Below are 23,899 nucleotides of genomic sequence, written 5' to 3'. Positions count from 1 at the left end.
ACTTATCAGAATTGAAATCACTGCATTGAATACAGGTTTTAATTGGAGGATAAGACTCCAGTCCAGATATCAAAATGCATGTTTAATGTACAAAAGTGATGTTTGAAATATTTTCTAAAAAACAGCTCTTATCATTGCAAAAAAGGCACTTTCTTGAATTAAGTGAAAGGCACCTTTTCTCGAGGTAAAGGAAAAAGGCACTTAAAAGTATGCACTCGCTGCTCCTGAAACCTGCGCCTGGTTGCTTTTTCAGAATTCAGGAGCATAAGACAACACTGTAGAACCCAACATGTAAAAACACACTTTCATTCTGGCAAAATTTAGCATGTCTGAACAAATATTGCCTTTCCATTTTGGATGACAATTGACATTTCCCATTTTAGGCAAATCTGACAAATCTAAATAGTCAAATATCAACTTGATTTTATGGTATTTGCAAGTCGACAATTAATGTTCCTAAATGCGAAGAACCTAATTATTCTGTTTGTGCTGCATTGGGGCATTTATATTTCTGCTTATTTTTTTCTTCTTTTCGTAAAGCTTCATACCCCTGTGTCGAGCGCTGGAAAGCATTTTCTGATACTACTTAAAATGATGGTCTATTTTTCTTTTAAATCCGTGTCGTAGGAGTACAGGTTGGTTTTGAACTGTATGATAACAAAACCTGGGGCTAGCAGAAACAAAAAAAAGGAACTTTGGCAACTTTCTGCTGCATGTTTTCTTGCAGTAAAATGTCTAGGCACTCTATCTACCCCCAGACATTTCAAAAAGATCCATCTATGCCATCCTTGATGTGGCTTCTAAGGCCACTCTGTGAAGGGCCTGCTGAAGTCACTTGCATTTACTTCTGCTATTTTATAAAAGCCACCTCATGTTATTGGGGTGCTTCACGTAGAGTACAAAGCTTCTGTTTGAAGTCTGCATTCAGCAAAATCACAGTTTGCCAGTCAAGCCTAAGTTTATGCTTTTTAACATCTCTTTGCTTCTCCTCACACTGCCTCCCAGTGGTGACTAGGGACTACAGAAAGCAGGGTCCCTTTGCGCCATTCCAGTTCTCACAATTACAAGGTAAGTAACGAGCTTTATCTGCTAGATAAATATAATAAAGTGTGAGAAACATAAACAATGTGAAACCAAAACTATTTGGGGTTTGGAAAATCAACCTCGTGTTTGGTGCTCACCTGCTCTCCGCGTTAGTAAGATTGCCAGTACATTCGTTGACTTCAAGCGGGCACTCACAGGGACATTCACACTCATTCTGTTCCATCCTTGAAAGCAGCAAAAAAGGAAAACATCTTTAGAGGTGGTCAACACAATGCAATTATTAGAACATATGACGAGAAGAACTTCATTGGATAAGAAAATGAATTGTGTCACAGGATGTCTCAATACTTGGCACGAGTAAACAAAGGAACATTCTAGAATGCTTATTTTCGGTGATTATTACTGACACAGCACTCGGTAAAGAGAACTATTCTTTTCTCTCCATTGGATGGCCAATTAAATGTGTATAAGTGAAAAAATAATATCTGTTGTGGTTTAAGTTTTCGGTTCGGTGCTACGTTGGTATATGCTCAGCATTCATCGGAGTATGCGCACAATAATCACCATCTGGGGGCTTTATTCAACTCTATCACTTTTGTGTGCAGAAAACAATTGCTACATGAAAAAACGTGTTCAGATCTAATAATCATGCAGAAACTGAAGGAGCATCTCAGCTCAAAATATGCTGCACTTCACTAAGTATTGCAAAATCTTTTCATATAAGAAGGTTTTGGGCTTTGTTGCCGTTGCACACAAAATAAAGGTCTGCTCTACAGCAATGGCGTCCAAAATGGGTCCAGGAGCCCTAACGGCATAGCTCCGCCCTTCCTGGCGATAAGCTGGACTTCATTGCTCTATATTGCGCACACTTTTCATTAAACACTGCACCCCACACTCTTATTTCTACTATAAAAATCGACTTGGCAAGACATCATTTCCAAGGCAACAACACTGGCTTGCAGTCTCCAAGCCTTTCAATGTTAAGTGCCTCCCTCGTACCTGTGACAGTTGAGGCACAGCCGGTCTACCATGCTGCAGGCGCAGAAAGCCAGTGAGTCGCAGGTTTCATTCACTATTCCGACAAAGGAGTTGGTTCCGGGGATGCGCGTCAGTCTGTATTTAGAACAGTGGCTGCCGTGCACCAGGTTCGTCAGATCTCCCTGGAGGAAACAAAACATGTCAAGAAGGTGTGACGCGAGAACACATTTCCCAGGGAGTTCAATTATTTTCGTACTCAACAATTCGATGTAGAATGAAGCAACAATGAAGTCACAGTAACCTGGGCATTACACTGTGGTGTACTGCACCAACACAACCAACAGGACATCACCAACAGTATGATATCATTATCACAAATCTGTTAGTAAATAAGAGGGAATAACAATTTAGGTATGACAAAAAGACTATACTCCAAATAACCATAACACATCTGTGAGTTTCCTATTTTATTTTTGTATAAGATTTGATAAAATATGTATTATGGGGTGCAAATAAAGTGCTTAAGGGCACAGATCACAAAAAATAAGAAATTAAAAGTGTTCAAAACATTAATTACAAACAACAATTGCAAGGCCGTCGGGTCTAGCCCTATGGATTAACAAAACAAATTTTGAGTTATCAGATCCTCTGCATTAGGGGTCTCCAAACCGGTCCTGGAGGGCCGGATCCATGCCAGATTTTTAAAATAACTACATGTATCTCAATGGGGGTATCCAAAAAATCTGCCATGGATCCGGCCCTCCAGGACCGGTATGGAGACCCCTGCCTGCATGGTCAGCTTGTTGAAATACATTTATATTTAGGTTTGTCAGCAAAAATGCAATTTGTTTAACAAATTCGTCCAAATCAATCGCAGGGTCCAAGTGGGAGGTAGGGCAGAAAGTAGTTTTCTCTTCAGTTAGTGTTCTGTTTTACAAATTAATCGCTAACTACAGAATCAGGTTTAGTAGCGCACTCTTCGATGTACAGAGAGAGAATTCACAAAATCTTTAATTAAAAGACAAAACACTGAATGAGAGGACTCTACGAAAACATCTGAGGTAATGAGCTCTACAGACGCAGATGGTACCTATAATTTGAGATGTGTCCTTGATTGGTACATTCATTTAACATATGTTTCCCTTGCTTCCAGCTCTGATGCCTGTTAAAATCGGGTACTTGATGGGTTTAAACATATTAATCAGGATTGTTCTGTGGAGTAGTAACTCCAGTGGACAGTGCATGTGGTATTATTCCCAAAGACTCCAGAATGGGAACTTGTCATTCTTTTATATGCAACACAAACTTCAAAATGCTGCATTCATCCAGAACATTAACCCTTTCCATGCTGATGACGAGCTGGGCTCGTCATGGCGTAGCCTCCTCGCACGCTGATGACGAGCCCAGCTCGTCACATAACATGCGCTTTTAAAAATCTCAGCGTACGAGCGGAATTCCGCTAGCGCGCATGAGGTTAAATAAATGTGTGCGCCATTGGCTCCTGCACTTGTCTAGGGCAAATTTAGATACACAACGGACTTACCAAGAGGCTGGTGTTAAATTTGTAAAACCTTTGCACGGTTCGGTCGGTGAAACTGTTGCAAAGATTTTTCTTCACAAAATTTGGGTGATTGAGGATGTCATTTGCCACCAACGGTTCCTAGGAGACAATGGAGCATGGTTATGCACAAATCAATTTCCCTGCAGTCTTAAATGTCATGCTTGTCAGCTCAAGTACCTTGTGTGTAATATGTTGCTGTTCCACAGGAGCGTGACCTTTTGGGTCGATCAGAGTTGGATGGGCCACAAGGTAACCTCTGTCCTCCATAATGAAACACCTAGAAAGGAGCATGAGATGGTGTTTAAGTAGCATAATCATCTTTCATACACAGGATCTGACTTATATATTAAACTCTTGACAACATATTGAGCAGCATAGCATGTTTTGACATGAAAAGTCTAAGGGAAATATAATGGTGGGAAGGTCTGACAGGGTGGAAGTCAAAATCAGTTAGCTTTAAAGGGTCTTTTGTATTTCAGATGAAATAGGAATCCGCTAACAGCTAAATGAAAGCATAAATGACACAACAAGGCAATTGATACTTGTCCCCAATGGATCACGCCTGATGTCACTCAAGGGATTGACCTAGCATTAAATAGTGGTCGACGATGCCCATGGAAAAAAACAATTCCGGACCCAACCACTAGATGGCGGAATAACGCACAGTATGTGAATCCAGAAAAGGATTCATGCTGCAAAACAGATGTTCTAATGCTATTGATTTTTTGAAACAATGTTTACTGAAAACTGTCTTTTCTATTTATGAAATCACATGATCCAAATGAAATCGCCAGGAATAAAGCAACAGCTTTGAAAGGGGACAGCAAGGAACAGCCAACAGAGCACCATGTCAATTCATTATCTCCCCACCATTGATGCGGGGAGGTAAAGAATCTGGGCACAATAGTCCCCACCTCAGGTGAACAAACATACACAGAAAACTACCTCGATGAAGACATGTCTTTAAGAGCAAGGCTCACAGACCGGCCCAGAATAACAATTACTCTAAATCGTATCCTAAGACGTGGCTGTGGTCCTTTGCAAAGTCGGTGGCAAGAGCTGGATGAACATAATTTCCCATTATAAAAAAGCCCTACAGGTTCACAAAGGCCTCACCATTAAAAGCTACTGAGAACGACTGCTACCCCAGCAAAAATGCAACATGTGATGGAAGTGCTGCTTGAGTAAATCTCAGCTACCAGACATCGCTCGGAATGCATTACAGTCCATACCTTTTTCACCACCATGCAACTCTTGGCAGTGATGAGCCATATGCAAATCAATCTTGGCCCTGCTGCACTAGGAACAATCCAGTACGAACCGCCAAACAGGCCCCCTACAAATTGGGAACAATAGCAATCCCCGACTGGTTTTGGCCTATTTAGGCCTCGTCAGTCAGGTAGAGCGCAAGTCAAGTGAGGACGGGACCCACGTCTGGACATACCAGTAGCAATTAGGGAATCTACTGTGGCAAACCACAAAATGATGTGTTGGAAGGAATGCTTGTATTAATCTCAGACAATGGCAATCGCTTGGGATCCATTTCAGTCCACCCCCCCCCCCCCCATGCCACTCTGGACAGTGACAAGACATATTACTAATCAGCCTTGGTCTTGCTCGAATATAAACAGTCTAGTCTGAACTGTTAGGAAGGGTTAAGACCGATGGAAAATAGCAGGTCTCAGCCTACAGTGGCAATTAAGGGAAAAAAAAGGTGGAATGGGACCTTGAGCGTTCGACTGTTGTCGAGACTAATGCAAGCATTCTATCCACCACTTTCTTTTTTGTGGAACTCAAAAATCAACCACCTACCCCACTTGATCAACTGTTAACACCCATCCAATGTTACCCATTGGGTGCACATATAACCAGTGCTGTTTCACAGCAATGAGCACAGACCCATTCCGAGAACACATCCTCAAAATGGTGTCTAAGAACATGGCTAGTTGTTAGCAAGCTAGTTATACAGATTATGTTCATCCAGTAAAAATGTAGTCTGTATATGGGTGGACAAAGTACCCTGTGCTGGTTAAAGTAAACATGCATCTGTCCCCCATTGAAATGGGCCAGTGGCCTATTAAATCACACCAGCAAATAACATACAACGATAACACACTTTTCAAATATACTATAGTAATATTGAGAAACGTCCTTGCCAATGCTGGCTCAGGAGAACACTGGGGTAGAAAACAAGGCTGAAATCTAATTCCAGGGAAGCCCAGTCTGTGCTCTGTACATCGTACTCAAAACAGACATATACGGCCTGGTTTGCAGCATTTCCAGTAAGAAAATAAAATTGAGGATTACCACTCAGCGCCAATTCCAGATCTGAATCACCCGAAGCCAAATACCTAAAAGAGCCATAAACTAAGCGAGGGAAGAGATATGGAACTCCTCCAGCAGCGTAACCTAAATCTCTAGGAAAATTTGACTGATGCGCTCCAAGGTCGGCCCCCACCCAACTGAAGGGCTCTCGATCATCACAATGATGGTGGTAGAAAATAAAATGTGACTATATAGCTCACAGGCACACTCGCAATTCACCGTTAACTGTTCCAAAAAGCCCTGGGTAACTACACAAAGAAGCATGCTTCAGAGAAAGTAGCAAAGAACACACTTCTCTTCCAAACGAAATGAGAGAAGTAATTGCAAGAAGGGCAAAAATGGGTACTTTCAAGTGTCAGCTTTCAGCTGCTGAAGTTTGGGAAAAATGGCAAAAGTTACATAGCTAAAAATAAAATCGCTGGAGGATTCTGGGATTTTGAAATTTTGTTTTACTGTGGGGCTCTAAATGCCCACAAAAATATGTGTTGCGTGTAACATACCCTTTGACATCTGCTGTGGTCACAAGGGTATAGTTTGTGGCGTAGTGAATGTCACAGACAGCAGGAGAGGAATCAAAGATTCTTTGGGCGATGAACCCTCTGATCACCACTCTCACAACTCACAACAGTAGTGACGTAATCGCCTGCGCTCATGTCAAGTTGCTTCTTTTTTGGCCACTAGTGTTTTTCTACTGCAAACTGGTGCCATGAAATAGGTCAACACCTGATTAAGCGCTGCTTCAGCGCCTTCCTTTTTAACCGGAAATCCGTATTGCTTACTACAGCGACCAGCAGTATATTGAGAAATTTAACAGAACTTCAGATCCGACTTCTCAAAACAACAGATACTATTCATTATGCCGTCTTCCCCTTCATCACTTAAGTTTGCCCGGCTAAATGGTTCAAGAAAATATTTTAGTGGCAGTTCTGAGGAAGCAACAGCTTTCCAAATATTTGTAAAGAGGGAAATATTTATTTTTATTTCAGGAGGCACGAAGTGGCAGTAAACCTCCAAGGAAAGCAAGTAAACTAAATATACACTTCATGGTCTGACTGAAAAAAACAAACACTATGTATGGCTCACCTAATCTTTGTACCGCCATCTTGATTGCAGACCGGTAACAACTCCATCAGAACCTTGTAGAAGTATCGCAACGTAAAGTCAATGCCCATCACTGCCACTGTGTGCCCGGAAGAAACAGGAGTACTGGAAAGAAACATTGTGGAGATAGGTAAACACCATTCTTATTTTAATTGTTACCTTAATTCTGGATTCCATTAAATATGAATACGATGGAATGGCACCAACATATTAACAACATGCAAAAAGGGACCAGTCATTGAGATTCCCAAATGTGTTTTCCAACCAAGAGACAGTGGATTCTGGAACAATGAAATAGTATTCAAAATTTAAGAACAGTTCTTTCCGAAGTGGCACGAAATTGGGTTCTCAACAATACAGGTATTGATTAAGTACTCAAAGTATTGATTTTCTTGATGAGACTACAATGTTTAAAATAAATAAGCTTGAACTTTCAGCACTTAATGGATGACTTGAGTGTCTAAGTACGTATTGATTTGACATACTACAAATGTAATTGAAGTCAAGTGCAATTTGATCATGTGATTGAAGGGACATTGCGTACAAAGCATTGCAGGTGGCAATTAACGTTTTGATGGATTTTACCAGTGAAATACAACCTCATGTCAATAGCTGGTGTTGGTTTGTACAAGACAACAGTTGACCAGGTAACTACCAAATTACCGATGAGTTCTAATGTGAGATCATCAGATCGGCTAGGTGCCTATCAGAAGAGGTATGTAATCATGATACATATGGAAACGTACCATATTAATTTTAATTTAATATTCAGAGAATAACTAAAATATTGTATTTAATAAAGTGCGGGAGAAGGTTTTTCTACTTACTTTCCTGGGCCAACAGAATCAATCCAGGTCTTACTGGAGGAAGAATTCATATTAAATGCTCACTTTACTCTGAAAACATCGGTGTCATTATTATAACAAAATTTGGTATCATATTAGGTGGGACATTGCATAATTAAACCAAGGGGTGCACATGGACATCACTGAATCTCGATCCGAGGCGGTATCAATTATTTGTGACGTTAAAGAAATAATTTTCATGAATTGGCCCCAAGGAAAATCATACATTATTTTGGGATTATTTATAATAGACAAGACAGAGAATACAATAAATCCAGGCTTCATGCAACTGTCACCAGGTCTCCAACTCATATTGAAATGCAAGGGACCAAATCATTCCAAAATTGAAAGATTCTGATAGAACAGTCAGGCAATTATTATTGTGAGATGGTGGATACAGCTGGGAGTATTTATTACACAGCTACTCAAACCAACCCCTTCGATCGACATTTACAGCTTCCCTGGTCCAATCCCCAATACCAAGTACCCCTTAACTGCTTGAAATGGTCACTTTTGCAAGCGTCTAAATTACTACAAATGTTTTTGTGAAGTGCTTTGAAGCAGTCACAAACGCCCCTCCACTGACCTATGACTTCACAGGGCGCTTCCATAGGATGTAATCTATTTGTGGATAATGTGTCAATTTATGTTCCCTGACTTACTACCCAGAGGACCAAGATCCTTCTTTTAATAATGTTTTATTGCGCAGCGTTGCCACTCAATGCCTCTTCCACACTACAAAAAGCCAAAAGAAAGGTGCTGCAGAGCAAGGCTTCTGCATAATGTCCCATGACCATTAGCAAATCCAACAGCCTCTTCACACGCAGGGTCAGCCCAGAGTTGGTTTTAAAACAGTTACGATCACAGAACTGTGTAGAAATTATGCTGTTGCATTTCTGGAAGACTGCACGGATCCCAAAGCACCTGAGGTAACATTCATATGTAAAGAAAAATGCTAACATGAAAAAAACTACTTACTCCATCACACAATTCAAACCTACAGTTCACAAACAACCGCTATAATGGGACCTCAATGATGACAACCACCAAACAACTGAGCCGGTTTTGTAATCTACAAGTTAAGTTAAAAATCAACGCCCTTACAGATCTAGCATATCACATTTTTGGGCTTTAGAGTTGTCGGGCACCTTAATTATCTCCTTTCAGAAATGATAATCCAACACATGGTGGTTACAAACAAGGATGAAGACAGAAGAGCGCGTGGTTGTGTTAAATGCATGTGTAGGGCTCCTCGGTAGAGGGACGGCCCACTCCTCTTCCCATTAAAACAACGCCTTAAGGAGAAAATGGAGGTATCGGTGGCTTGTGTGTTGGATTCACTGCCGGGAAGTGTTTTAGGTCCACAAGAAAAGACCAAAAATGTGGTTCCAGCTAGAAGATAGCGCAGTCGTATCCAGATTAAATCCTTCAGGGCAATACTTGCACTTTGAATAAGGAGATTTCGTCATCCAGTCTCTTCATCATCAAACACTAGGCAGCCACAATTATAAAGGAGACCAAACTGTATTCTGAAAAAGACTTGTTCCACACCATTAATTGCAGAGATCATAAATGATTACATGCTTAAGCATTGCAGCCTTTTCCGTACCATTCGATTGAAATCATGGATCTGTACTTCATCATCTCTTTATCTGCTTTGTAGGTTTAGGTTTTGACAGTGCAGCTGTCAACCAGACCTATTACTGCCAATATACATTCAGGAGGCTTTGGGTCCACCCCTTTCAACCACTGGCTTACTTTGACCAGCCTACTTATTTTAATTGGCTGTGACTAGGTACAGGAATTGAAACATGCAAGTCCAACAAAAAGTGCAAACCATACAAAGCTTTAGGTGCTGCGTTAGGCTCACTTTGGACTTAATTTTTAAACGCTCCTTGCAGTAGTTCTATTTTGTATGGTGCACTGCAGTTATTTAACTTTCGTAGCATCATAATTTTCTCAGAGCTCCAAGCCTCCTTGCCAGGAAGACAGAATCCCCCTCTTGCAGTTTATTTAAAACAATTGTTGCAGTGCCTTTTGCTCGGATTACCATCCTGTTTGTTCATGTTTTTAAGATCAGAAATATCACATCCAGACCCACGGAAGGGAGAAGAAAACAAATGTTTCACAACATTTATTATTTGGTTATAAACGTGTTTTGTGACTGATTAAATAAAGAGAAGCTATTCAGAGAGCGAGGCACTATAAAGCCAAACATTCCATTAACCAACAACCGATTTTACCCATGTTTTCTACAACCCTATATGAATTTAAAAAAATCATTCTGTTGACCATAAGGTATCGGATGCTTTTTTGGGGGGGGAGTTTTATAAAGCGCGAACTAGACCTGGAGGTATCAGATCACTTTACATGACCACCAGTTACGTTACAGACGGACACATTCATTTTTGTTAGGCATGGGGAGGTTAAGTGATTTGCCCAGAATCACAGAATGTTGAGTGTCCCAGCAGAGACTCGAACGCAGTTCCCCAGCTCCGATTGGGTGCATACCGTTTGGAATACTTGGAAATTGGGGCAGTTTTATCTAACGCCTCCGCTAAACATTGGATTACTTGCCAATAAAGCCACAACAACAAGAATCACAGAATAAATACTGAATTTTGGAGGAATGCTTATCCGCACGCAAGAACATGGAATCAAATATTCTACTTTGGCCCTGAGGAAGCCCCTGTGGGTGAAACGCGTTGGCTGTGTGGTTCAAGAATAAAGAAGATTTTCTACGAATACAAGTCTCCACAAAATATCTGTGCGATTTGTGTGCATACTATATGCTGTTTAATGTGTGCCTCTCTGAGCCAGTATAGTGTAACACAGAGGAATATTCGGTTGTAGCAGAAAACATGCACAAGGCACTTCACCATTTTCTTTATAGATTATTAGAATTAAACAGGTTTCAAAAGCGTATGACACAATAGAGAGCTATTAAGTCCCTAAGACAATTATTTGCCTGTTTCAATGATTTAACTGCTGCTTACACAAATGATGTTCAATATTTCCTGTTGTGCATGATGGTGGGAAGAAGCTTTCATTTTTTAATGCAAGATCATTTGAACTTCTTCAGATAGGTAGAAATTTCAGCGCGGTCAGCATGATAGGCTTATTGTACGTTTATCTATGTGGGTAACACTTTGTGAAAGTTTTTCTAGAAAATTATTTTAGACAGTGTTTTTTTTAATATGTGTAGCCAAATTAAAAAACAATATCTTATATCAATTTATATCATAATCCTAAATTATTTAGGTTATCTCAACTGAATAATTTAAATATCATGAAATAGCATTAAAAATATTATTTTACCTTCAGTTAAAGGTAACTATAAAAAATGAATAGTAACTTTCTACCTGTTTCTTCCAGCAATCATCAGTTGTTTCATGTATACTTTTTGCTGGCATGTAGCAGCTCTTTTTGGCACAATGCAAGCATGCTAGAGCAGTTCGCATTAAAGAATAGTGGACTATGATGGTGACTAACTGGAGAGCAAGATACTGATGTGCAAGAGGTGAGAAAAAAGGAAAAGAAGAGGACAGAGGGGGTTGAGTGCATTCCTGTTTTCTATTTTTAAGAGTGAATGATAATTTAATCAAAAATATTTTTCTCTGGGGGATCAATAATGAATTATATGAGCTAAAATCAAATGCCCAACCAAACACAATAATTAAACAAGTGAGATCAATCCTCTTGAACGAAGCAAGTAAGAAATAAGAGCTGCAGGGAACAACTATAGTAAGTTAGCACAAAGCACACCTACTGTAAAATAAATACCCTTTGTAGTTACCTACAATAAACACAGACAACCATAATGAATTGCTACCACATGGCCCGGGGCTTAAAACTGTTTTAGCTCTAGCTGCTGCATCAAAACACAATGTTACCTGGATGAATGGATGGTGTGACTGAGTGTTACCACATAACCAGCTCCTCCTACATCCAAATAGGGTCCTGTGAAGGTGATTAATCCAGGATTTGCCAGTGCGTGGAGATACCTAATGAAGAGAAATCTCCAATTAGCCATTTACTTCTTTCGTATCCATTTTTTTTCCGATGAGCTGCACACATGCACAATCAAATATTTCTGTTTATCAGATCCACTATGGTATTTCTTCAATGTGGAAGCACATTTCGTAAAACAACTTTGTCGATTAACATAACAAAATATATAAAGGCCTCAATCATCTTCTTAATTCCGTTTGAGCATAATGTGTGTTTGTGAATTCCTTGTTTGCTGATTTAGCCAAAGACTGCTCGTGTATGTTTGTTTTTCCTGCCCAAAAGGAAAGTTCAGTATTTATGCCTATGGATAAGGAACATGCAAAAATTCAAATTTTCCTTTTTGAGTATTTCTTTTTGAGAAATGTTTTTCCCTTTCTACATCCACCCTCCGTGCACACAGTGTAACACACTTCTATCACAATAAAATATTCCAGGAGTTATTTATTGAAAGAGTTTATAACCCATGACATACACGTAAAGTAATGCCAAGTAATATTATGACATGACGTAAATAAATACATCACATGTGCTTTAAAGTGCCTGAAGAAACACTGTGACATGGAATCACACTGTTGACAAAACACATTCGGTCCAGTGCTTGCTTAAGCAAGTCATAATCAGCCATTTAGTATGACGGGGAAGTGCATGCCGCAGTGGGCCAATCAAAAAAAAAAAACAACACTCTTAAGGAGTGCAGATAAGAGAGTTGCACAAAATGTAATAGAGTTCATTGGCGTGTAAGGACTTAAACATTCTTAACTCTTTAAACCTTACACTGGGACAATTTGCGGCATGTTCAATATTTGGGCCAGCAAAGCTGGCTGCATGTCATGCCAGCTTTGCTGAAGGCCAGGAAAACTAATGTGAAATAGTACCCTCTTAAATGACCACTGATACAAAGCCACCTTTGCTAGGCTGACATAGGAAGCCTTTTTTAATTTAAAATCAAATTTGAAATTAAGTAATTTCTGTATTTTGCCACGCCAATGAACCGTGTTTAAAAACATGTACAATTCCATTAACAAGTATTGAAATCATCACAGACAAAGGTTTATTGGCAAAAAGTAAGATGAATCAACAGGGGACGGTTCTTAAGGGCCAGAATGGCTTTTAAATATTTGGTTTGCAAACAGAATGAGGTAAATAAGTACAGTTTGACAAGATGAGGGGTCCCCTTTACCTGAACCTCAAATGCAATTCTGTGGCACCACAATTTTTTCATTAACGTTTTAGAGACTTCATGACATCCGGATAATTTCACATACTCACCATGGCCTCCTGGTGGGATCAAATGCTTTGTCCATTAGCGAGCCAGGATAAATCCGGAGCACCCCATTGGGCGTTGCTATGTAACGCCGAACAATGTAGCTGTTCAGGCTACTCATATCCATCTGGGTCATCCATTCATCTGTGACGTGACTGGTAGCCATTACTTCATTCCTGACAGAGAACTGCAGAGCAAAATAGAAACTCAGCAGGGCTCCATTAAGAACAGACATTAAGCTGTTGGCAGGGATCCCCAAAGAGCTCACAGAGATAATCCAAACCCAATTACAGAGTATATTATCTCATGCTAAACAATTATGCCAGTCTTTAAGAGAAGAAGAAAAAAAGAGCGCCAATGCCAATATTTCGGTTTTACCTGCAACTCAGGCGTTTGAAGAGATTTACCACTGCTTGCAATTCTGCAGACACTAGTTAGCAACCACTACTCTCCAACTGATTTACAGTAGTTTCAATCACTTATCTGAGACTAGTTATTGAATTATATTGAACACAACGCAAAACGCAAGCTGGAATTGGTCTGTCACATACCTTGAGCCCTGGGTTTGCAATAAGCCGCGTGTTATCACTCAGATAGGCTGTGTAATGCTCCACCATCCGTTTGGTCTCCGGCTGGCTCAGGTGCTCATAAGGAGAAGAGAAGCTACCTGCAGACAGCATAACTGTGGGGCTTTCTGAAAAGATCAACACAACCGAACTTGAGCGTGAGTCAACAAACAACCTACACACTATGCAGCAAGCATCCTGAACTGTATTAGCCAACTCCTTCAGGCCTGCGCCATATGCTTCACAATAGTTACTGTATCCAACTTGAAGGTGGGAGCATCAATAAAGTTACATGACTGATAGAACTTTGTATCCTGGTACTTATGTGATGTAGGTCAACACGTTGGACAGTTGCATTTATGGTGTCCCCACACAATCCTATGTTTCGATACCGCAAACGCAAAAACAAGCTTCCGACATGTTTTACCTAGCGTAGCCAGCTGTTTGAAATGCAGGCAGGCACTGGGCTGGCCCAGGAGATCCAGCCGGTGATAGAGAAGCTTGCTGCTGGGCCCGGTGTTCAGGTTCTTGAGCTGCTTCACCGGGACTTCTGGTTGCACCACCACTATACACAGGATGAAAGAGGTGTCTTGTACCTGAAGAAACCAATTCAAAATTAGAGTTGGCACTTTCTGAGAGACTATTGAGTCCGAAATATGGAACGAAACTGTTTATGACAATGTGGTTAAATTAACTGCAGAAAATGCGGTTTTATTTCATCTTTAAAACCCATGCGGCATTTAACAACAAGAACATGGCAGCAAAAACCCAGAAAGTCACTTATGTACAGGATGGACTCGAGATTTTCACCATTGCTAAACAAAAACTGCCCTATTTGGTTTGCACCAGTACATCTCTGGTTACCAGTTAAGTTTCTGCTCCTTTCCATGGCTCAGAAAATTACATTGCACTCGTAAGGATATTAAGCTGGATTGACACCCCAGGCATCAGTTATTATAATGAGCACTGATGTACAGTGAGGAATACATGGTTTCACAAGGACCGGTTTCAGACCCCACTAAAAATAGCCACATTTCATGGGTTCTAAATAGAGTCCTGGTAGAGAGCCAACGTTGGAAAAACAGCTCTCCTCTAATGCATTAATTACAGTGATTTTGTCCAGTCAGGTCTGACATGCAATCACGTCTGACCAGCTTTCACAATACTGAACACGTACATCATTCTACTGCAGACTGTTTTCTCAACTTTCCATGATGTGTTAGGTCATTTTATTCGTGTTTACTGCCTTTTGGCAGTGAGCACTTACTTTTTGTTTCATGGAAATATTAATATGTTAGAGTAACACATGCCAAATTCATATAACTGCAACAGTATATTTTTCTAGCTAAAGATTTGGAAAATGTAGCATTTTTTCTCAGTTTGACTGCTGTTTCCTTCCTTAGTGGAGTCCAAAAGTTTGCTAATCTCCCAGTAGTCCGGAGCCCATCCAAGAATTGGTGAACATGCCTCTAACTTCAAGTTATGGACCAAGAGTTTGAACTAAAGGCCTGAGAATTGTTTGTGCTTTGTAGAAAGCGTCAGAAGGCTGAGAAATCTATCTCTACGAATAGGAAACCATGTACTTTTCAAAGCTAAACTACTAAAGAAATAAGTTGCCATCTTTAAATTATTCCATTATCTCGTACAGTTGATCTCAAATAACTGACAATATAGCAGAAGGGAGCATGTGGTACACAACAAGTAGAATATAACAGTAAAATAATGTCAATGTAAGCTGTCATTTCTTTGAGAAAACGTCTCCTATTATATGTGTAAAGTTTTACTCTGATACAATTTAATTCATTCATCGCAAAAATGGAAGCACATTGTCAAGTAGGAAAATAATATTAAGAGTTGATTGGGTCAGAAAAAGTGCCACAGAAAAATCCAAATAAGAGCTTCGGTTGGATTACCTGACGGCCAAACCCCAATGGATGTTCTGTTGGCTGGCAAGCTGCTTTGTCGAAGATATGGGATTCCTCAAACCCCCCCACTCCATCCAGCGGAGCCCTCGTTCACCTTACCCATGCCAAGAGCCGCCTCCCCAGGAAAATATATCCACCATTCCGGGTTCGCCCTCACCTAGCACGAGCGCTTCATCTTAGGCAATGCTTACCCCTATATGCCTCGGCAATTTCGCTGCTGGGCTTTCTGAGCCGGGGGAGAGGGCACATCCCTGGCGGCCAGCTGCATGTGTGGGAAGAGACTGGACCTTTCCAATCTTGGTGACCACTTTGGGGATGGCCACTTATTGACTGGTGAAGCGGTTACCGAACATGCGCTCCCCGAGGGCCAGTTTCTCTTCTACACCTCAAGAGGAGAGATAACTGATGCTTGGTCAAAACATGGAGAGAAACCGGCCAAGCATCAACTTATTTAAACGCTGCACATGATAAGCTAAGGTCGCAGACTCATTATATGGCTAACCAGAGCTCTCCTGGCTCACACACAGCGGTTGCTTCAAGCACAAAGGGAGAAGTGGGTAGTGGAATTCAGTAGATCACTTCACGACAAAGAATGAGAGAATGCCCTGGCTTACCCACGACTGGTATCCAATAACTCATGGCTTAATTTAATGTTTTGATAAGGCCTGCTCATTCCTCCAGCGAATAGCTTGCATCTTCCAAGGGAGCGTGGGATGCGAGTGCTAGGCATAGTGGCCCAGGGGCTGACTCTAAACATTATGGGTTTGCTCTCAGCTGAGATCATAGTGGAGTACTGTACTATCCCAGCTGGAGCCCTTCATGGGAATCCCTAATATGTTCTTCTGGGAGGTGGGGCCACTGGGAATATACATCAGGCCACATAAGCATAGAGCAGGTACCCACTTCCTAGATCTGGCAGTTATTTTGCACACTGGAAGTCGCCTGACCATTGGCGGCTGATGTACACCCAGTGGGCCACTGTAGAGGTGACGCCACTCGACCGTGAGGATGCCGGTGGGGAGGGGGGGGGGGGAGGAAGGGGGGGGGGGGGGGGGGAAGTGCTGGTGCAGGCTATGTGACTTGGCCCTGGTGTTGGAGGAGCTGCTTTCCAAGCTAATTGACCCACCATTAAGCTCACTCTCGGATGCTGCACCCATAACACCATAATTCATGCTAAACACCAAGTGCAGCCACCCCTTCTGAAGCCCACTCCTACCTTCACTGGATGACATCTAAGCCCACATTTATCGACATTAAAAAAAAACTAAGATCCACTCCTTCCCCTCTGGCCCCCTCGCTTCTGTGCACTTATCCTCCGTGCCTACAGCACCTCCTCACTATCCCTTGATCTCCTTCACTCATCTGCCTGCCTATTTATGTCACAGCTTATATACATGCATAACCCATGCACGTCCAACTCCATCAATTGACATTTTGTTTTGCGCAAAACTTCATTAAAGAAACATGTTTTTTAGTTGTTTTTTTTAAAGTGCTTCGGTTGGAATCGTATTACTACAGCTAACCTCCGAGCATTAGGTTCCACAAATAAGGAGTGGTCCAGCAATCTAGAGGAGAGGTTTAAAAGACTATATGGTAAAGATAGGAAGAAAACTATCCCACAGGAAGAGGGTGTTCAAGTCATCCAAATAGACTTGCCATCCAAATGTACTTGTCACAGTGGGCTGCAGGTTCATGCTCACACCCCACACATTTCGAAGAAAGGCCCAATAAAATTATGCTAAACTTTAATGCACCAATACTTGTTATCATCGCCTTACATTAAGGTGTTTTGGTCCTCTGCATAAATGTTGGCATCATTGTTGAATTGACACGCAAAAAGACCCTAAGTCATTCAACTTCTCAACATAAACAGACTAGGGCAGTGAAAGATCTGCTGCTTAGCCTCATCAGATGTTGAAGATTCAGATTGACATTCAGGAGATTAACATCAATAACATCAGAGGCACCTCCTTTAGAAAACAGACCCACCAGGACTGGCAAAGTTTCATATCTTTTGCTTGTGTTTTTCACATTGAGAAGCCAAAGTTGCAGTCAATGAACTATAAACCAAATAAATGTTTATCGAGTTGAGACTGCCAAGGGGTATCAGTAAATAAAAATCCAATTTCCTAAGTAGACACGATGAAGAACAATCCACTAGCCTATTAATATATCTGTCTCCGATGACATGGAAGTGGTGGCTAGCTCTGTGAATGCGTGGCTCTTTGAAGCCATCAATACTTGTCTTCCTACGATCCAGAAGAAAGGGATCATTCACAAAACTCCCGCTCCATGGTATAATGAGACACGTCGCACCCACAAATCTAAATGTAAAAAATTGGAACGTGTCTGGAGGAAGGATTATTCTCTTGCAGCCGGCACAATTTATAAAACAGAGTTGAAATGTTACCACAAGGCGTGTGCCCTAACAAGGGCCAATCATGTCAATAAAACAATCAATGAAGCCATGAATAAATCAAAAACATTATTTAATGTGGTGAGGGAATCGTAAACATACATCAGGATATTTCTGCCCAAGGCGATAAAAATAATCCAACGACTCCGCCACAAGCTAGAGAGAAGGATACAAATTTATCGGGGTTATCCTCGGCTCAAGTTTTGTCCCCGCAACTCTCCTGGAGACTATGAGAAAGGTTAAGTCAGGCTCACCGCTCGACCCCTTGCCCACCCCGATACTATGCTCCTTGGATCCCCCTCACCTTTCCACAATCTGTAAGACGTTTAACCATTCATTGGACACTGCCACTGTCCCCAGTTGTTGGAAGCATGCAATGGTTACCCCGCTATTGAAGAAGCCCTCTGTGGATCCTAAGACGGCCGCCAATTACAGTCCCATTTCTTTGTTACGAGCATTTTCGAAAATTCTGGAAAGGCATATCCATGTACATTTTTCAAAATTCATCACAGATAACAGCCTTTTACATCCGTCCCAGTCCGGCTTTCGCCTGGGTTTCTCCACGGAGATGACCCTCCTGGGCGTTACAGACAATCTTCGCCTGCTCCTGGATCGAGGAGAAACGGTTGCGTTGATTTTACTCGATCTCAGCGCAGCCTTTGATACTGTATTGCACAATAACCTTCTCACGTCCCTGGGTTCTATTGGCATTAGTGGCAAACCCTTGGACTTGCTCGAGTCCTTTTTGTCTGACCGCACTTTTCAAGTCTTTTCTAAGTCATCCTCTTCTAAAAACTACCCCTCCCTGCACGGTGTGCCCCAGGGATCTATCCTTAGTCCCCTCCTTTTTAATCTGTACGTCACCCCCTTGGCTTTTGTTGCACAACGCTCTGGATTAAATCTTTTCACCTATGCAGATGATTCACAAATTGTTTTTTCACTATCTCAAACAAATTCCACCACTCCTTCTCCTCTGCAAACAGTCCTTAGCGAAATATCCGGCTGGATGAATCGCAACCTGCTTAAATTAAATGGTGGAAAGACTGAGGTTTTGGTCCTTGGTAATAAACCTGACCTCTGGAACCTAAGACACTGGCCGACTGTCATGGGTCCCCTACCAACTCCGTCTGAACAAGTGCAAAATCTGGGTGTAATTATTGATAGAGGATTATCTATGAAAGATCAGGCCATTAAAGTCGCAGCCACCTGCTTTACCATCTTACGCTGGCTGCGTAAAATCTTCTTGATACTCCCTATCAACACCCAGAGATCCGTTGTGAATGCCTTGGTAACCTCGAGGTTAGACTACGGCAACGTGCTCTACCTGGGGTCTGCCAAGGCCGTCACACGGCGCCTTCAGCTAATAGAAAATGCTGCAGCTCGGCTTCTCTGTGGTTGTCAGAAACGTGACCACATCACAGAACGCCTGAGGGAGCTGCACTGGCTCGGAGTTGAAAATCGGATAAAGTTTAACGCTTTGAGCTTTATGCACAGGATTAAAATTGGAGTAGCTCCCCTTTATCTTCAGGCCTTAGTCAGTCCTTACATCCCTGTTCGTTCACTTCGCTCCTCATCTCACCATCTTTTCAATGTACCTAAGTGTAGACTCACCAGAATGGGTGGAGGCTCCTTTGCAAACTTAGGACCCAGACTGTGAAACACACTTCCTTCGGACATTCGGATGGAAAACTGCCATATGCGATTTCGCAGAGCGGTGAAAACTTGGCTTTTCGACCTATAACACTCTTGCCTGATGTCTTGTTGTATCTGTCTCTCAGCGCCGGGAAACCCTTATGGGTAGCTGTCGCGCTTAACAAATCCAATAAATAAATAAATAGTTACAACTTGATTTCGTAACAACTTAACTAGTGAACCTACAACTAAAGTGTGAGCCTTGGAAACCTTGCAGTGCATGCATATATTGTAATGCATTGCTCTCAGACAGAGTACACAGCCAACATGCCCGTCAGTAACTAAAGTTTTCAAGTTGCAAATAGTTCAGTGTTTAAACGCAGCATGCACAATTCACAAAAGAAAAAATCCCAAAAAATGATAACATGAGAGAAGTACAGAGAACAGCATCAAGGAAATTAAAGATGCTCTTAAAAGTGCGAATATTTGAAAGTGAAAAAGAAATGGTTTCTCACTGGTAGGAGTAGCTTTGCAGTGTGAAGTATTTTTTGGATTCGCATACCGTGCATTATTCCACCATCTAGTGATTGTGTCTGAAATGGTCTCCATTTCCTCAATTTTTCTTGTATGGGTATTGACTAGTCAGTGTATGCTCAGTGGCATAGCTAGACCTTTTGCCACCGGTGGTGGTTCCTGCGTTTGCCACCTCGCGACGGATGCAGGTAACAGAAGAGCGTGGGGCAGATCGTTGTGTTTGCTGTCCCGCAACGGCCAAAGATAAGAGCGGGGGGCCACCACCTCCAAAAGTTGCCGGCCCCTGTTCTCCACCGGCTATGCTCCTCCTTGTATGATGCGAGACATGCTACTTGGAAGGTCCTCAATTTAGTCTTCATTTTCAAATTATTTTTCTCCATTTTACTGGTGACTTGGCGTGTTAGTTTTTATTGTCTCTGCTGATTTCTCTCTTAGAATACACCTTTATTTGTAAAGTGGGTGGGTTACACATGAATCCAGAAAATTGTTCAAGCTGCATAACTGCTCCTACTGGTGAGTAACTAAATGGTTACTTACCAATAGGAGCAGTTTAGCAGCATTAATTCACATGCTGTGCCTCTTTTACAGAATCTAGTGATTGGGTCCGGAAACGTGTTTGCCCTGCTCTCTTTTTTTGTTATTGTGGTTGTTGTCAACCACCATTTAGTGATCATTCCATCCTGTGTGTGTCATCAGAGGGCACCCTAGACATTCCTGTGCATGGTTGTCATCTTCTGATTCATTTAGTTTTGCAGCATTAATCTTTGGAGGGTGAATTTATTATATTGGGGTAGGGCGATTCCTTTTGGAGTAAGTCTTTACAAACAAACGTTTTAGTACTCTTTGTCGCATGTTTGCCTTCGTGTTGACTTTAATGTCCACACAGTAATGGTTTGTGAAAGTGTGTATTGAAGACCATGTGGCTGCTACAAAGATATTGTCTTGTGCCCCGCCTCCTAGGGAAGTGAGTGTTGCTCCCTTCTTCCTTGCTGAGTTTGCTTTTGTCCTTTCCTTGATTGTTCCCCTTCTTGTGGCAGTATTGTATCATCTGTACTATCCATCTTGCGATAGCTGCCTAAGTGACAGGAGAGCCTTTGCTACAGAGTGCGAAGGATACGAATAGTGGTTCCCCCTTCTTGAAGGACTCTGACCATTCAAGGTAGTACATTACTGCTCCTCGCACATTCAGTGTGTGAAGGGACTTCTCTGTCCCTTCTCTTGGAAAAGGCCAGAAAGAGGATGGCCTGATTAACATGACATTTAGTTTCCACCTATGGTATGAACCTTGGATTTGTTCTCATTACCACTTTGTCCTTGTGTATTAGAATGTAAAGTTTATCTGGTAAGCGGCTGGCTCTCGCTAACACTTATCAGAGAAGTGATCATGATTATGCACACCATTTTTAGGGATAGGAACTTGCAACTTTTGTATTGTTCAAAAGGTGATGTCATTAGTTGAGCAAGCACCACATTGAGATTTCAAGTGGGCAAATGTTTTCTTTTCTTCTTCTAGAAAAGATTTTATCACTAGGGTGGTGAAGATACTTCTCCCTATTATCCCCTTTCCTCCCAAGTGTATGCCACAATAGCTGCTATGCATACCTTTAATGAGGTGTATTACCAGTACTTGTCCAGCAGGTGGGTATGGCATCTGATCACAGGTGGCATCCTGTGATCAATCACTGTGAGTCACGTTCTTGTCGCTCCAGTGTAAGAATCTCTTCCATTTGTTGCTGCAACATCTGGTCGTCGGCTGCCTTGCTTCTTAAAGTATTTCCATTGATCTTGGTAGGTTAAGGTGACCAATCTCTGTATCTTCAGGTGCCATTCTGTAAAACTGAAGGTGTTGAGTTCCAGATGGCATACTATACCTTACTGAATTGTGAACTGATCCTGATGCACTGGACGCTTTATGAACTAGCCCAATGCTATCTTCATTGTATTAGGTCCATTGTGGGACTATAATGATTAGAGTGACGTGTACTTGCTGTTATTTGTGTATAACGTGGAATTATTTGAATTGGGACAAAAACGTAGGTCTCTAGGTTATTCCTTATAGACCTTGGATTCCTCCATAATCCCCTGATGTTTAGATTGTGCATGCGAGCTCCCCATCCTTGTGGGATGCATCCGTTGTGATGGTCATACAGGGAGTCGGTGGTTTGAAGGGTTTCCCTATAGTGATGGTCTTTAGGTTCCACCATTGCATTACCTACTGAATCTTGTCTTTAATAAACTTTAGACCATCCCAAATCCTGGTTGACTGTGACTATAGTTATTGCAGGCACTACTGTAGAGGTCTCATGTGTAACTTTGCATGCAGTACTAGGGCCAGGTTCTCCAGTGTCGGGTCTGAAGGGAGGGATCCATGCCAGATTTTTAACTTAACTACATTTATCTAAATGTGGACATGCTAAAAATCAGGCATGGATCCAGCCCTATAGACAGACTCTGGAGAACACTGATCTAGGAGAATCCACATAACAGGCAAGCCCATCATTTTCCCAACTGTCCTCACTGGCAGATATTGATCCTTCTGGTAGAGGAGACTCTGATCTATCATCGCCTTGACTCTAGTCCACTGGGAGGGCACTTGTGGTCAGTGAATTCAGAGTTGCTGCCCCCATGAACGTTTTCTTTCTGGCGTATGTCACAATTTTTCATAGTTGAAGGAGAATCCCAAGTTGTGCAATGTCCTTTTGACCTCAAGGCATTATTTTTTGTTTATTGGTTGAACTTAATTACTGGCTGGGATCTGTAAGTGAGGTATGGGTACCCAAGTATTGCCCTACATCGGAGGCGTGCTGCTACCACAGGATAGGCATTTTGTAAATACAGATGGTGCTGATATTTTCCCAAATGGTAAAACCTTGAAATGGTAGTGTATCTTGCCCACTACAAATCTCAAGAACCTTATGTGTGAGCTTGCTATTTGTATGTTAAGGTAAGCGTCCTTGAAAGCTGTGGTTGCAATGTTCTCCTCCTTCCTTATAAGGGGAATGACCTCTTGAAGACATGTAATCTTGAATCTTGTTTGTGTTTTGATTGATTTGTTGAGTGTCTTGTCTGGTTTTGGCACCATTTCTTACGAATGAGGGCGCCTAGTTCTGCCTCGAGGCGCCTCTTTTTCCTCTCCACTTCTATTGATCTTTATTCAATGTTCAGTTTTGTTTCCTCAGTTCTCTTCTAAGACGTCCACGCAATGTTAAACCATTTGTCAGAGTTGAGCTTATTTTCAGTGTCATTGTGGAGCCAGTTTGGTTGATAGTATCTAGCCGGTCCTCTCAGTCAAGGTTTGGATAGTCTCCAGTTTCGGCATAGAGCTAGTCTTCAGCAATTTGGTCTTATGGCTTTGATCCCCTTTCTTGGTCGAGGCTGGTTGTGAGAGTTTGCCTCTAGCAGTGTCCTTTGTCTTCGACCCGTGGGGCTTTCTCGGTCTTGCCTTCTGGAATCGGTCTTGTCTTGCCTTCTTTGCATGCTTCAAGTCCGAACTCTTCGTCTCGGCCGCTGGGTGCCCTGCTGGTATTACTTTGCTTGACATTTTCTTATGCCTCTACTGTGGCTGTATCTTGATGACCTCCTCAAGCTCTTGCTCTTCTCCTCGGGGCTCTTTAGTCTCTTTGACTAGATTTCAGTGCTCACTCGACACACCCAGTTCCCTTAAGAATCTCTCTTTCCCTGTGAGGTTGTCAAATCT

The 23,899-nt window shown here is 41.8% G+C and overlaps 1 protein-coding gene across 1 annotated transcript in view; it reads right to left on the bottom strand.

Annotated features, from left to right (window-relative positions):
• Positions 1-23,899, bottom strand: part of CACHD1 (cache domain containing 1) — a 198,246-nt gene that overhangs the window by 23,387 nt on the left and 150,960 nt on the right. The window contains exons 12-20 of the mRNA XM_086953590.1: positions 14,123-14,291; positions 13,681-13,823; positions 13,135-13,316; positions 11,748-11,858; positions 6,992-7,114; positions 3,761-3,860; positions 3,566-3,682; positions 2,044-2,204; positions 1,182-1,268 (exon numbers count right to left, since the gene is read on the bottom strand). Of these exons, the coding sequence (XP_086809716.1) occupies positions 1,182-1,268; positions 2,044-2,204; positions 3,566-3,682; positions 3,761-3,860; positions 6,992-7,114; positions 11,748-11,858; positions 13,135-13,316; positions 13,681-13,823; positions 14,123-14,291 (1,193 nt within the window). The remainder of the gene's footprint in view (positions 1-1,181; positions 1,269-2,043; positions 2,205-3,565; positions 3,683-3,760; positions 3,861-6,991; positions 7,115-11,747; positions 11,859-13,134; positions 13,317-13,680; positions 13,824-14,122; positions 14,292-23,899) is intronic.

This window comes from Lissotriton vulgaris, chromosome 1_1, assembly GCF_964263255.1.
Source record: "Lissotriton vulgaris chromosome 1_1, aLisVul1.2, whole genome shotgun sequence".
NCBI lineage: Eukaryota > Metazoa > Chordata > Amphibia > Caudata > Salamandridae > Lissotriton > Lissotriton vulgaris.
Note: the sequence above shows the minus strand (reverse complement) of the source record. Positions and strands in the feature narration are given on the sequence as shown.